The following is a 13,613-nucleotide window of genomic DNA, read 5'->3' as shown; positions in this document are numbered from 1 at the left end:
CCCTACTTTTTTTTTTTTTTTAGATGACTGAAGATGTAATTGGTTCTGATTTAATTCACAGTTGTAGAGAACTACGTTCCATGTAATGTGCTTGTAATTCCCTCTCTCTTTTTTTTTTAGTTTCAGAGGTAGAATTTAGTGATTCATCAGTTGTATACAATACGCAGTGCTCATGACATCACGTGCCCTCCTTAATGTCCATCATCCAGGGACCCCATCCCCCCACTCCCACCCTTCCAGCACCCCTGTTTGTTTTCTGGAGTTAAGAGTCTCTTATGGTTTGCCTCCCTCTCTGTTTTCATCTTATTTTATTTTTCCTTCCTTTCCCCTATGTTCATGTGTTTTGTTTCTTAAATTCCACATATGAGTGAAATCATATGGTATTTGTCTTTCTCTGACTGACTTATTTTGCTTAGCATAATACCCTCTCGTTCCATCCACATCATTGCAAAAGGCAAGATTTCATTCTTTTTGATGGCTGAGTAATATTTCATTTTATATATATTCCACATCTTCTTTATTCATTCATCTGTCAATGGATATCTGGGCTTTTTCCGCAGTTTGGCTATTGTGGACATTGCTGTTATAAACATTGGGTGCATGTGCCCCTTCGAATCACTGTGTTTATATCTTTTGGATAGATACCTAGTAGTGCAATTGCTGGGTCATAGAGTAGTTCTATTTTCAACTTTTTGAGGAACTTCCATGCTGTTTTCCAGAGTGGCTGCACCCGCTTGCATTCCTACCAATAGTATAAAAGGGCTCCCCTTTCTTGCCAACATCTGTTGTTTCCTAGGATTTTGATGGATTCCTGTCTCACATTTAGGTCTTTCATCCATTTTGAGTTTATTTTTGTGTATGGTGTAAAAAGTCATCCAGTTTTATTCTGCACGAGGCTGTCCAATTTTCCCAACACCATTCATTGAAGAGAATAGCTTTTTTCCATTGGATATTCTTTCCTGCTTTGTCAAAGATTAGTTGACCAGAGAGTGTCCTGCTTTGTATTATCAAAGACTTCCCGAATGGAACACGGGCAATTCTGATCAACATGGCACAGCAGACGAGACCTCCCTAAGTTGGTGCAGTTTCTCCCAAAAGCCAAAGGCACTGGACATTTTAGCTGACTTCATCCCAGAAACATTTCTTTCTGTTTCTTTAAAACACCAGAAATAACTCATCTCCCTCCACTGCTGCCTTTATGAATCCGAGTAGGGAATGTTAACTGGTCCAGCCACTGAAGATTGGAGTAATGAAGTAATGTGACACTGAACATGTAAGCCCTAAGTGAGCCTCGGTTTCCTTGTCTATAAAATGGAAGGCTTATACTCACCAATTTGGTGATGGCTTCTAATGCCCAGACATAGAGAGAAGGAAAGACAGTGCATGGATGCAGGGAGGGGAGGGAGAGGAAGGGAGGGAGAGGAAGGCCAGCAGTTCCATAAAGGGGCCTTTCTTGGCCAGGATTTGTGGATCAGGAAACACCCTGCCCGCCACAGGCCCGCATCACTCACCATCCCGAAGAAGCCAGGCCTGTCTTCAGGCACGTGCAGCTCCGGATACACGTTCTCCAAGAACCACCTGAAGTCCTTACACTGGAGCCTCGCCCGGAGCTGCTTCCTCTCGGTCACATCCCCAAAGGGTTCCTGAGAAAACAGCAAAAACAGTGAGTCCCTGCGTGTCACGTACTTCCTATCAAAGCCCCATCTCCACGGATGCTCCCTTCCTCAACAGCGTTTATTGAGCACCTACTGTGCGCCATGCCCTGTACAAGCTCAGAGGGTCAAACCAGCCTCAGACTCAGCTACAGCACCCTGGCAGCAGAGACTGTCCCACAAATGACTGCTTTCTCGGGTGTTCTTGCTACAGGCAGGTGCGGCCAGGTGCACCAGGGAAGGACACAAAGCGCCTGGTGATGGAGTCAGGGAGGCGCCGCGTCCTGGGGCCACACCGGATCCCGGTCCTGAGCGTCGGTGAGTGCGTGATCACAGACCAGCGAGCATCAGCAGAGCACATACACCACGACGTTCTGAATTCCTGTCGATACCTGAGCATCCCCTTTCAAACACACACTCAGTATCCATGATGTAATCACGCTCAAAGACCTTCCGTGCTCGACATACTTAAGTCTGAATACATACTTAGAGCAGTGAGCGCAAAGTGCTGTGATAGTAACTACTTGCAGAAAGTTAGTTTTCTGGACAGTGATTAAGAACTTCCAAATAACTGAATAAAAGCAAGCATCTACTTAGCACGGCCAGAGGCGCAATGCGGAGTGCTGACATGTTACTGTCCCTGCACCACGATGCTAAAGTATTAAAATTTCACAAGCTAAGTATTTAACAAAATGGTAATGATAGGAACATGGCTGAGTAAAATTTCAGATTTTTTACTTATTTCCCAGCGGTTCTTTCTTTGGTGAGTCATGGTGTCCTCACCTTCAACCAAATACCCATTTTAACACGGGGCCCCGGGCACCTGGACAAAAGGTGTACGCAGTGGGCCTCTAACACGTTATTCTTTGGGAACCCTCAAGAAGAGGGAACATGGCTTCCAGACTGGGTAACGGGAAGGGGCAGATGTTTCCACCCTGCAGCCTTGGCAGGACAAAGGATGCCACGACCCTGGAGCCCAGAGGCGGAGAGGGGCCAAAGGGGGAGGCCAGGGGCAGGTCCACAAGGCTCTGCAGAGCAGGGAGAGGAGTCCGCGGGTGGGCACACGCCCCAGGCTCAGCGCTGCCTGCATCGCTACAAGGCCTGGGTCAAGCTCTCTGAGCTTCGGTTCTGTCCTCTAAAAAATGAGAATTTCACAGCTATCCTGAAGGGCTGCTGAGGACTCAGAAGAAGACATTTTCATCAAGCAGCCGGACTATAGAGGTCTTACAGCACACCTCGTCTGGCCAAGCGGCCCTCTTAGTTACGCAGACGCAGGGTGGACACCCTGTCCTGGGGCCTGCAGAGCTGGCCAGTGCAGAGGGGGCGGACCTACTTGCTGAAGGTTATTTGCAACCCTAAAATCAGTACGTGTGGTTCCACACCGTCACCATCACTGGCAGCCACGCACAGAGGGGCCGAAAATCGAGCCACCTAAGGGGACGCTCCTCGTTGAGGTCACGTCTCAGTTCCTGTACTATCAACAGGTGTCCTGTTCAGGGTCTGCCTAGTGCCACATTTTCCAGGTTTTGCAGCTCTGTGGTGGCAACTTCACTGTTCGAAAGCCCCCCCGAGCACCGTGCTGAAGGGCTGGCTAGCATTCCTATGTGCAAGAAGCCTCACTGGGCCGACGGAGAAAATATGTGGGTGAGATGGGCTTCGTTCAGGCGCGTGTTACAGTGCTGTCGGCCATGAGTCCGGTGTAAAGAATCGACACTACGTACGTCGTAATGTCTTTCAACAGAAATACACATGAAACCAAGTTATGTATTGATCAGTTGGCAAAAATGTCAGGCTGCGGGAGGCGTGCGGGAGGCATGCAGGAACCCAGCCCCGTGTTCCCCAGGAGCAGTGGTTCGGTAGTCTGGAATTCAGGGTTGGCGATGGTCGCACAGACCATAATTACTGTGAATAATGAGGAACAACTGTAGGAATTATTATAAGTGGAGGAATAAAGGTTTCCTATACTTGGATCACGGGTGTCCGATTTATTCTCTATTTCTGGAACCAGGTCTGCTAGTGTGGGGAGGCCAGAACCGGCTTCATTTGTTTGGAGGTGGCCAGCCGGGGTGCAGGCGGGCCGGGGAACTCACCAAGCGGGCGTGCGGGTTGCGATGGTAGTAGAGCTCTTTAAATTCATCCATCCACACTTCAGCGGCTCGGACGCTGTTGGCCAGAGCCTTGTTGCGGGAGTAGGGAGCTTGCTTGGGGAAAACGTGGCCAACGTGAGAGCAGGGGTGTGTCTCCAGGGTCCCACCGCACTGCCAGATCTGTGCACAGAGCAGGGAGGAGGCCGGTGGGTGAGTGGGGGGCGGGCTGCTGGTCCACACTGCCCGCAGCCAGGAGGCCAGGCACACAGATGTCACGATGAACACTGCCAGAGCCTCGCCCTCCAGGGGACAGGAGGCCACCTCCCCAGCACACGCAGAACACAGAATGCAGTCAAAGAGCAAGAACGTGGGGGCGCCTGGGTGGCACAGCGGTTAAGCGTCTGCCTTCGGCTCAGGGCGTGATCCTGGAGTTATGGGATCGAGCCCCCACATCAGGCTCCTCTGCTGTGAGCCTGCTTCTTCCTCTCCCACTCCCCCTGCTTGTGTTCCCTCTCTCTCTGGCTGTCTCTATCTCTGTCAAATAAATAAATAAAATCTTTAAAAAAAAAAAAAGAGCAAGAACGTGGCCCCGAAGACGGAGAAGCCATCGGGAGAGAGACCCCGAGTCCATGCACTGAAGCTCATGCACTTGACCCCACGAGCACCCACAGCTGACCTCACCAGGAACCCATTTACTCATCACGTAAAACACAGGCTCTTTACCTGGTCTCCTAGCCACAGAAGATAGGAAAGCGGCAAGTAAGAAGAGAGGTTTGGAAGGGGGAAAGGAAGAGCTTCTAGAGGCAGGCAGGACAGCCTGACACCTAGGGAAGAGGCAGAGAGGCATTAAAAGCACACGGTACACCTCAACAGGCTGAGTTGTCTGAGACCATTTCACGCTGGGGCAGAGGGCTGGGAACACCCCGTGGTCCCCAGGATGTGTGACCAGGGAAAGGCTCTGGTACTTAGAATGGGGGGTGTGAGTCTGCAGTGGAAAGCCAATTCTTACTAACTCTTTCTAAGCAGGAAATCATATGAAACATCATTGAAATCTAAAATGTTCTATTAAAAAGTACAGATATTGACATAAATTTTTGATACTTAAATGCAGGATTTGGTGAAGTGGAAACCGCGCTGAAATGCTAGAGGTCTCTCCAAGGGGCATCTGTGGGCCACAGACAGCAGGATCATAGGTGGGCTTGTTCCAAAAAGCAGAGTCTGGTCCCTACCACAAATCCATCACACCCGACTTTCTGGAGACTGTACGTATAAATCTGTGTTTTTAGCAGGTCTCCCGAACAATTCTGACATGTGGCAAGGCTGGAAGTCATTGTCCTAAACAGGGTACTTCGTGAGTAATTATGCAAATCAAGGCTCCGAAAGATGGGATCAGGAGGCAAGGGCCTGTGTTTGAGCCCAGTGTCCGCCACTCACTGTTTGGGTGACCCTGACCCAGTCACCTCCCCTGTCCGGGCCCCAGCCCCTCCCTGTTGTAGTGAGAGAAAAGAACTAGGTGACCTGGAAGGCGCTTCCCTGCCCCAAATCTATGAAAAGTACATTTTTTTCAAGGTTCAAACAAGTAGAGAAGCATGTTTATCGGATGTGTGTGCCAATACTATCATCTTTCAGGACTGTTAGATAAAATCTGCCAACATGAAGGAAAAGTCCACCAGGGTCTCCTGGCAAATCCCATCATTCTGAGATAGAGAGAGAGAGACAGACAGAGAGAAAAGGTTAAGAATGAGTCCGAAGAAAAGACTGGGATACTTACCCTAAAGGAGAATTCGAGGTTTTCTCCGCCCCAAACTTCCATTCCTGTATCATAAGACCCCAGATATTCAAAATATTTCTTACTCACAGCAAACAGCCCTCCAGCCATTGTTGGAGACCTAAAAGAGTGAGAACCATATTGCGATGTGAGCAGCAGGAAGCCATCACAGTTGAACGCCTGCCCACCCCGAGCCCTCCGGCCTGCCCATCCATATCTAAGCACATCCTGAGTTCACGTTCCGTGCCAGGTGCTAAGCTGGGCCTGGAGGCATAGATGTTCCCCTAGGTCCCTGCCCTGGGGAAGCTCATGAACACCTCAACTGGCACTGTGTGTGAGATGACTCGGGTCAAGCCAGAGCCCCAGGGGCACACAGAAGGAGGCCTGAGGCAGGTGCGTAGGGCTCAGCCTGAAGAACACAGGGGAGTTGGCAGAGAAGAGGAATGGGATGGTTCTTCAAGAAGACACTAGCATGAGCAAAGGCCTGAGGGTGAGAGAAAAACCTCATCCTTCTAGAAGCACAGACAACAAGGAGAGTCAAGGAGAGAGACGTGCTCCCTAAGAGGACAGCTAGCGCCAGGCTGTGGTGGCTTTGGCCGTGTGGTCACAGGGTGGGCAAGCACGGATGCCTATAGAAGACCACGAAAGGCAACTCTGTCATCTTAAAGCTGCCCCAGGGCCCGTTCCTCTCCTGCATGAGTGGCCTCCCCTCCAGGACCCAGACGGCCAGCACTGGCCACTTCCTCAGCCAGCCCGATATTCTCCACACCAGGCACCTCTAGAACCAGTAGTGGTTCCAGAAAGGGCCCAAGGCTCCCGTCCTACCACAGCAGAAGGCTGTACGCTCAACACACCGGGAGATGCAGATGTCAAATAATGGAGAACTAGACATCATTAAGAGCCTGTTTTCAAATGTTAAGGTCTTCCAACTGCACTTCAAGCCTTTGACAAAGTATCAGCTTTCCCTGTGCTCCAAGCTCTGGGCCACTGAGAACAGCACAGCAAGATTCCTGTGGAAGGGAAGGCTCTCGACTACAAAGCACTTCCATGTGTGTTCATCCTAAAAGTCTAAGGAGGCGGCCAGGTGGATATGCTAGGCCCTCTTTCACAGGTGAGGAAACTGAGGCCCAGGGATATTACAGGAAGAGAAGGGGAGTTGGCCATGACATCCCTGAGTACATGTGTGTGTATGGAAGGACCATGGGAGTTCATGTCAGCATCCCAAGCTGGAGATGTGACCTTGGATAGGATCCTTCCTACTCTGAGCCTCAGTTTACAAATCTGGTCAGTGAAAGGTTGGATAGGATGTCCCTTAAGATTCCTATCAAAGCCTGGACATCACCCACTCTCTCCCGTCCCCATTCTTCACTCTTCCTTCAATTCCTCCACTGCAACATCTCTGGAGTCCTCCATTTCACCCCATCTTCTCCTGCACCACCCTTTCTGACTGGAAGACTATGATGCCTCCTAATGATGTCCCGGCCCCCTGCCCCACCCCTTACAGGCTCCTCACTGCACGGCATCTAACAACCTTTAAAGAATGCAACAGGCAATGGTCATTTCCAGCTCAAATCCCTTCAGTGGCTTCTACCCTCTCGGAGTAAAGTCCAAAGCCCTGTCCTTGGCCTTCCAGGCTGGACATGACTTGGCCCCGTTCATCTCTCTTCCCCCCATCTCTCAACACTGTCCCTACAGGTGTTTCCCTCTGGCCAGGAGTGAGTCATCTCAGGGTCAGAACTCAGGTGGAAGACCTAGAAGCCCACCTGCCAAACACGGGTGCCAATCTGAGACACCATTTCCAGCTCAGTACGCCAGCAATAACGCTGATGCTTGACTTCCATCTGCCTGATTCCTGTATTTACCTCCCATTTGGTCCTGAACTTGGAAGGGGAGGAAGAACACCTCAAAGAATGAGAGCAACCAAACTCCTTTGAGCCCACTCTACTCAGATCCAGGCTAGCCAAAGGTGGCCCATTCAGCCGCAGGTCCACCTAGCCCCCAGCTGAAAAAGGGCCTGACAGCATGTCCTCAAAATGTTAAGCTTGAAATTACCATATGACCCACAATTGTGGTGCCCTCCTAGGTGCTCTCCTACACCCCAAAAAACTGATAACAGGGACTCAAACAGATAATAATAACCCAATATTCACAGCAGCATTGTTTACAATAACCGAATGGTAGAAACAACCCAAGTGTCCATCAGCAGGTGAACGGATAAACAAACATGGATGTATATAGAGTGGAATATTATTCAGCCACAAAAAAGGAATGGGCTTCTAGAAGAACCTTGAGAACATTATGTTAAGTAAAAGAAGCCAGACACAAAAGGACGGGTACTGTGTGATTCTACTTATATGAGCAATCTGGACCAGGGAATTCTGTAGAGACAGAAAGCAGAACAGTAGTTACCAGGGGCTGGAGAACCAGAGAAAGGGGAGTCGTTGCTTGATGGGTACAGAGTTTCTGGACAGAATGATGAAAAAGTTCTGGAAGTATGTAGAGGTGATGGTTATACAATATTGTGAATGTGCTTGATGGCACTGAACACTTACGAATGGTGAAAGTAGGAATTTTTATGTTAGGCACATTTTACCACAGTTTTTTAAATAAGTAAATCAATAAAATAAACCAATATAACATTCATGTGTGTAGCGAAGGTTTTTAATAAAAGTCAACAAATGCTCTGGAGAAAATGAGGGAGCAACAGTAGCCAGCCGTCCCAAGGGCCCTCCCTGACACGGTAGCGAGGTGCAACGAGGCACGCTCAAAGACTGAGCGGCCTGGAAGTCACGCCCTCACCTGATGACATCAACGGGGGACCGCATCCGCATCCTCTCCCTCTCGGGGACCACGTGCCACGTGAACACCAGCCTCCAGTCGAAGCCGCCAATCTGAGGCTCCCCAGGGTTGCCCAGGTACTCAAATGTGTTCCAGTCAATCACATCGATCACAGGGCACACCACGGCCGACTCCTCTTCGTGGATCCTGCGAACACCAGGACGCCGCGTGTGCCTCTCTGCACAGACAGGTGGCAGGAGGACGAGAAGGGAACTCGGGGATGAAATTTTCTCCTCCTTCCACTAGGAAGGAGGAGCACCTGAGCCTTTTCTTGCAGGAGTCTGGCCCTGGCAGGCGGTGATCAGAGGGAACGCTCGGGTGATGGGGGAAGCTGAGGAAGGAAGGACTACGGCCTGAAGATGGAAGGTCCCGCAGCTTTCAGGTTCTGACGCCATCTATGGCTATTCTGGATAAACCCGAATCCCTCCTTGAAAGTCGAGACATGTGAAAATCAAAGGTCACTTTTAAAACAGAAAACAGATTTTCAGTTTCTAAAGACTGCAAGAGGTTTTCTTCTCAATGAAACATCTTCCTGTCAAGAAATAATTATCCCCCTTCAAAACAAAGAAGCACCCAGACCAGAGGATCAGCTTTGGAATTAGAATAAAAATTCGAATCCTGCTCCTTATTTGCTGTGTGACATTAGCCAAGTCACCTAACCTCTCAGAGCCTGTTGCCTGTGGGTAACATGGCCACAGTGATACCTACTCTGAGGGTTAATGTGAGGACTCCCTGAAGGAACGTTTGTAAAGGGCAGCTGACAGAGAACCTAGAACCTAGAACTATTGCTATTCTTTTTATTCTTATTATTGTGAAATGTTACGCGGTATTATAGCGAAAAACACTGTGACCTCCCGCCACTGATATCAGCCCGCGTGTCTGCTTCAGCTGTTGTCCGCAGTCATGACTGCAGACCCAAGAACCCTTCAGCACGCTGCCATATCGTGTTGGTATTTTGCATTTGACGACACACCAGGAAAGACGAAGTCACACAGAGCAACGATGTGAAGAAACAGAGATTAAGCAGACTTGAGCTGTAAGAGCCCTTAGAGTAATACCAGAAAGTCGGGGCGGGGGGATGATGTGAATACCACACTTGGGTACAAATTACACTATTAGCTGAAATTGACTGTTTGGGATAGACTGTATGAATAAAACCTGGGAATTCTCCAAAGTGAGGAAAACACAGACAAGGTACCTACCAACACCCAATTCTTTAAATAAACTGAGGGCGCTCTTAAAAGGTTTGAGGGGACCAATGGCAGACCCAATGGGCAGGTTCAAAGAAGCTGCTTAGCCCCTGGCAGAGACAAGGACTTGTGACTTACAATCAAGCTGGTTGGAACCATGGGGAGCCTAATTTTTATAGGAAAAGGAAAACTAGGGGGAGCAAGTATTGGAGTAAAGGCCCCTGGAGCATGGTTACACAATGACCAGGCCCAGTAGCAACATGCCCCACAGAGGGGGGCGGGGGCAGGGGTGCCGCTGGCATCTGGGGCAAAACCATTCTTTGTTGTGCAGGGCTGAGCTGGTGTCCGCAGTCATGACTGCAGACCCATGTCCAGCATCCCTAGTCCACGGCTCATAAAACGCCAGAAGCACGACTCACCTGACTTGGGAACCAAAGAACATCTTCTATTTCCAAAAGCCCCTGGAAGAAAGGGGTTACTGTTCCTGTTGGACTGTCTAAGGGACCAGGGTGTGCCCACCTAGGTCCCTGGGGAGCTTTGGAAACATCCAGAAGCCCAGGCCCACCCCCGGAGATTCAGATCCAAAGAGTCTGCCATGAGCACAGGAGTTGGTATATTTTACAAGTTCCCCAGATGGGGTGCTTCTGTCTAGAGATACGGAATAAGGACTTGTCTGTGGAAAGGACTGCCTTGCTGCTTCCAGAGGACGGGCTGGAATGGAATTCTGGGCAGTGTTAGCACATCAGCTGACTTTAGACCAGCCTACAGGCAGCCAGCCGTGTGCACCGTGGGGAGGGGGTGAAGGGCAAACCCACCACTTCAGGTTCCAGAGGGAACTCCTCGCTGTCACCATGGTCTACATAACCTCAGATTCCATCACAGGCTTGAGGAACCCCAGGTCCTCGCTGCTAGTGAGGCTCAGCAGAGCTGAGGGGAGAAAGAGGCAGCTGTGGCACCCCCAGGGGACAGGACTGAGGACAGCAGAAGTGGCAGAGGAGGGGACAGTCTGGTCTCACACACGAAGGGAGGCAAGTGGGTCCCTAGTTCTTCCAGATAGACTCTGTCAACCCAAGTGCTAGAGGCCACGGGAAAGCAGTTTGCCAACTGCAGAGACCCTGGTCCTCCAACCCTTCACCTGCTCCACACGGAGGGACCAGACGCAGACCCCCCCCACCTTGACCCCAACCTGGAGGAGCTCTGAGTGGGCCAGCCCAGCTCCTGACTGCTATGATGTAGCATCGGGAGAACAGGGAAAGAAAGAGGGAAGAGAACAAAAGTGGGTGCCTGGTGACAGTAGTTTTGGAGGACAGGCAGATTGGGAGGGTCAGGGTGAGACGCTGTGGGACAGCAGGAGACATGCCCTTATGACTTTTCATGGCTCCATAAAATATATATATTATATATATAAATATATATATTTTATATATAAATTATATACTATATATAATATATATAAAATTATAAATATAAAATATATATTAAAGATAAATTTTATATATTTTATTATATATATATTTTATATATATATAAAATATAAATATATATATATAATCATATTTTATGACTATATTGGTATAAGGACAAACACCATCCAGGATAAATTCATTATTGTACAGTCATTGATATCCATTTTTTTCCTTCTGATTGAAAAAAAATTAATGTAAATACATTTTTATGGGTCTGTTAAAGGTTCATGGGTCTTAAGCACTGTAGGCACTGGGTATCATGGATAAGCCAGCCTTGCTTGAAGGAAATATGCCAAAATATATATTCTTTAGCAGTGTGATTCTATCAGACTGATTTTTTTTCCTTGGTTGATCATACTTTCTAAGTGTTCCACAGTAAACACGTAAAATAAGTAGAAATAAAAGCGAACACTAATAGGACCTCCTACATGCTAGCACGTTCTAAGGACTGCATGTGTATTAACTCATTGAATGGCCTCCACAGCCCTGTGGGGCACAGACTGTTATCATGCCCAGTGACAGAGGACCACCCAAGGAGCACCGGAGCCCAGGCGCCCGGCAGCCTCTGATGCCCAGGTAACACGTCTCTGCTTCTGCACCACATGGGGCCCTCGCCCGCACGCCCACTCACCTCTGCAGCAGCGGCTCGAGCCACCCCTCGTGGCACTCACAGTGGCAGTCCAGGAAGGTCAACACTTCGCCCTTCGCCGCGGAAGCACCAAGAAGCCGGGCTCGCACCAGGCCCTCCCTTCTGTTGGCACGGATCAGACGCACCTTGGGCAGCCCGGATAGCTCATTGGCCAAGCGCTCCTTCAGGTGTTCTGGGGAGGCAAGCAAGACAAGCAGGGTCACCGCCACGCATCCCGAGCCATGTCCTTCTGGGGCCTCGCTATCCCCAAAAATAGAATTGAAGAGATAGAAGCCTCCTTTGTTCTGCACCTGGGATGGCCTTGCCTCACCCAGAACTGAGGCTGGAAGCACAGGAAGGGCAGGGGAGGCTGGGGCGGAGGAATTCCAGAACCCCTGAATGCTGCCCTTCAAAACACATGCATGCTGAATTCTGTCCTTGAAATGGGTGCATGTAGTATGTGGATGTATCTCAACAAAGCTGTTACCCCCTCAAAAATACATCACACCTTGGGGCGCCTGGGTGGCACAGCGGTTAAGCGTCTGCCTTCAGCTCAGGGTGTGATCCCAGCGTTATGGGATCGAGCCCCACATCAGGCTCCTCCACTATGAGCCTGCTTCTTCCTCTTCCACTCCCCCTGCTTATGTTCCCTCTCTCGCTGGCTGTCTCTATCTCTGTCGAATAAGTAAATAAAATCTTAAAAAAAAAAAAATACATCACACCTTGACTTGTGAACATTTAAAAATAAAGAACACAAAAATTGCCCAACCACAATTTTTCAGAAAAAAATGCTTTATATAAACTTGGTTTATTTATGTTAATTATATAGTATGTTATAAAATTTTAATTTATATGAAATTATGTTAACAGATTTTATATTTATGCTAATGTAAATTTTCTCAGGAGCACATTTCCTTGGACACAGTGATAGTAATCATCATGGCCGCTCACACCAGAGGGCCTCCTGTGCTAATTACCGTCTAGGGGATTTATCCATAAGTCACGTGAGTTTTACACCTTTCCCATGAGGAGGTACTACACCTATCCCCATTTTTAGATGAGAACACTGAGGCCAGAGAGGCTAAGTAATATGCCAAGGTCCCAGAACAAGTGAGCTAAAGAGCCAGGATTTTAACCCGGTGGCCCTGGCTTGAATCCACGGGCTTAACACTGCCTCCCAGGGCTTTCCTGTACAATCTCTCATCCTTGTGAAGCAAATCTAAAAGTTGTCAAGAAGATGTGCTCATCCCATTTTGCAAAAGAGGAAATGAGGTTTTAAAAGTTGAAAGGTTGTGGGGTTCCTGGGTGGCTCAGTCAATGAAGAGTCTGCCTTCGGTTCAGGTCATGATCCCAGGGTCCTGGGATCGAGTCCCACATTGGGCTCCCTGCTCAGCGGGGAGCCTGCTTCTCCCTCTCTCTTTGCCTGTTGCTCCCACTGCTTGTGCACACACTCTCTCACTCTCTCTCTGTCAAATAAATAAATAAAATCTTTAAAACAAAATAAAAAATAAAAGTTGAAAGGTCATGCCCACAGCGAGGGCTGGCCCCAGGACTCGCGACTCCACACACGTACCGGGACATGGAGGTGGGTGGGAACCCACCAAGCAAAATAAAAGTGAGAGAATCTCCCCAAGTCAATGTGGGCTTTGTCTGAAAGTCTTCAATCATCAGCAAGGAAAATTTCATGAACTGTCCTAGGTTGCTTCATAGCTTGTAAAAATGTTTCCCTAAATAATCCTGACACTCAAAAAAAAAAAAAAAGCATTCATTGGTTGATTTTTTTTTCAATCCTAAATATAACTGCAAATAAGCTGACAGCACGAATAAGGGAGGTGACTTCCCAAGCAAAGCTAATTAGTGGCAGTGCCCAGTAATCATACACAAAAATATAGGTGAAAAAAAAAAGAGGAAAGACAAGAAGAAAGAAAGAAAGAAAGAAAGAAAGAAAGAAAGAGAGAGAGAGAAAGAAAAGAAAGAAAGAAAG

General features: G+C 48.7%; 1 protein-coding gene across 1 annotated transcript in view; it reads right to left on the bottom strand.

Annotated features, from left to right (window-relative positions):
• Window positions 1-13,613, bottom strand: part of GALNT12 (polypeptide N-acetylgalactosaminyltransferase 12) — a gene marked incomplete at its 5' end in the record, with an annotated part of 36,042 nt that overhangs the window by 7,777 nt on the left and 14,652 nt on the right. Inside the window, 5 exons of the mRNA XM_034665563.1 lie at window positions 1,512-1,643; window positions 3,743-3,919; window positions 5,511-5,628; window positions 8,307-8,492; window positions 11,633-11,822. Of these exons, the coding sequence (XP_034521454.1) occupies window positions 1,512-1,643; window positions 3,743-3,919; window positions 5,511-5,628; window positions 8,307-8,492; window positions 11,633-11,822 (803 nt within the window). The remainder of the gene's footprint in view (window positions 1-1,511; window positions 1,644-3,742; window positions 3,920-5,510; window positions 5,629-8,306; window positions 8,493-11,632; window positions 11,823-13,613) is intronic.

Source organism: Ailuropoda melanoleuca, chromosome 7 (assembly GCF_002007445.2).
Source record: "Ailuropoda melanoleuca isolate Jingjing chromosome 7, ASM200744v2, whole genome shotgun sequence".
Classification (NCBI taxonomy): domain Eukaryota; kingdom Metazoa; phylum Chordata; class Mammalia; order Carnivora; family Ursidae; genus Ailuropoda; species Ailuropoda melanoleuca.
The sequence above is the reverse complement of the archived record's forward strand: the minus strand, read 5'-3'. Positions and strand labels throughout refer to the sequence as shown.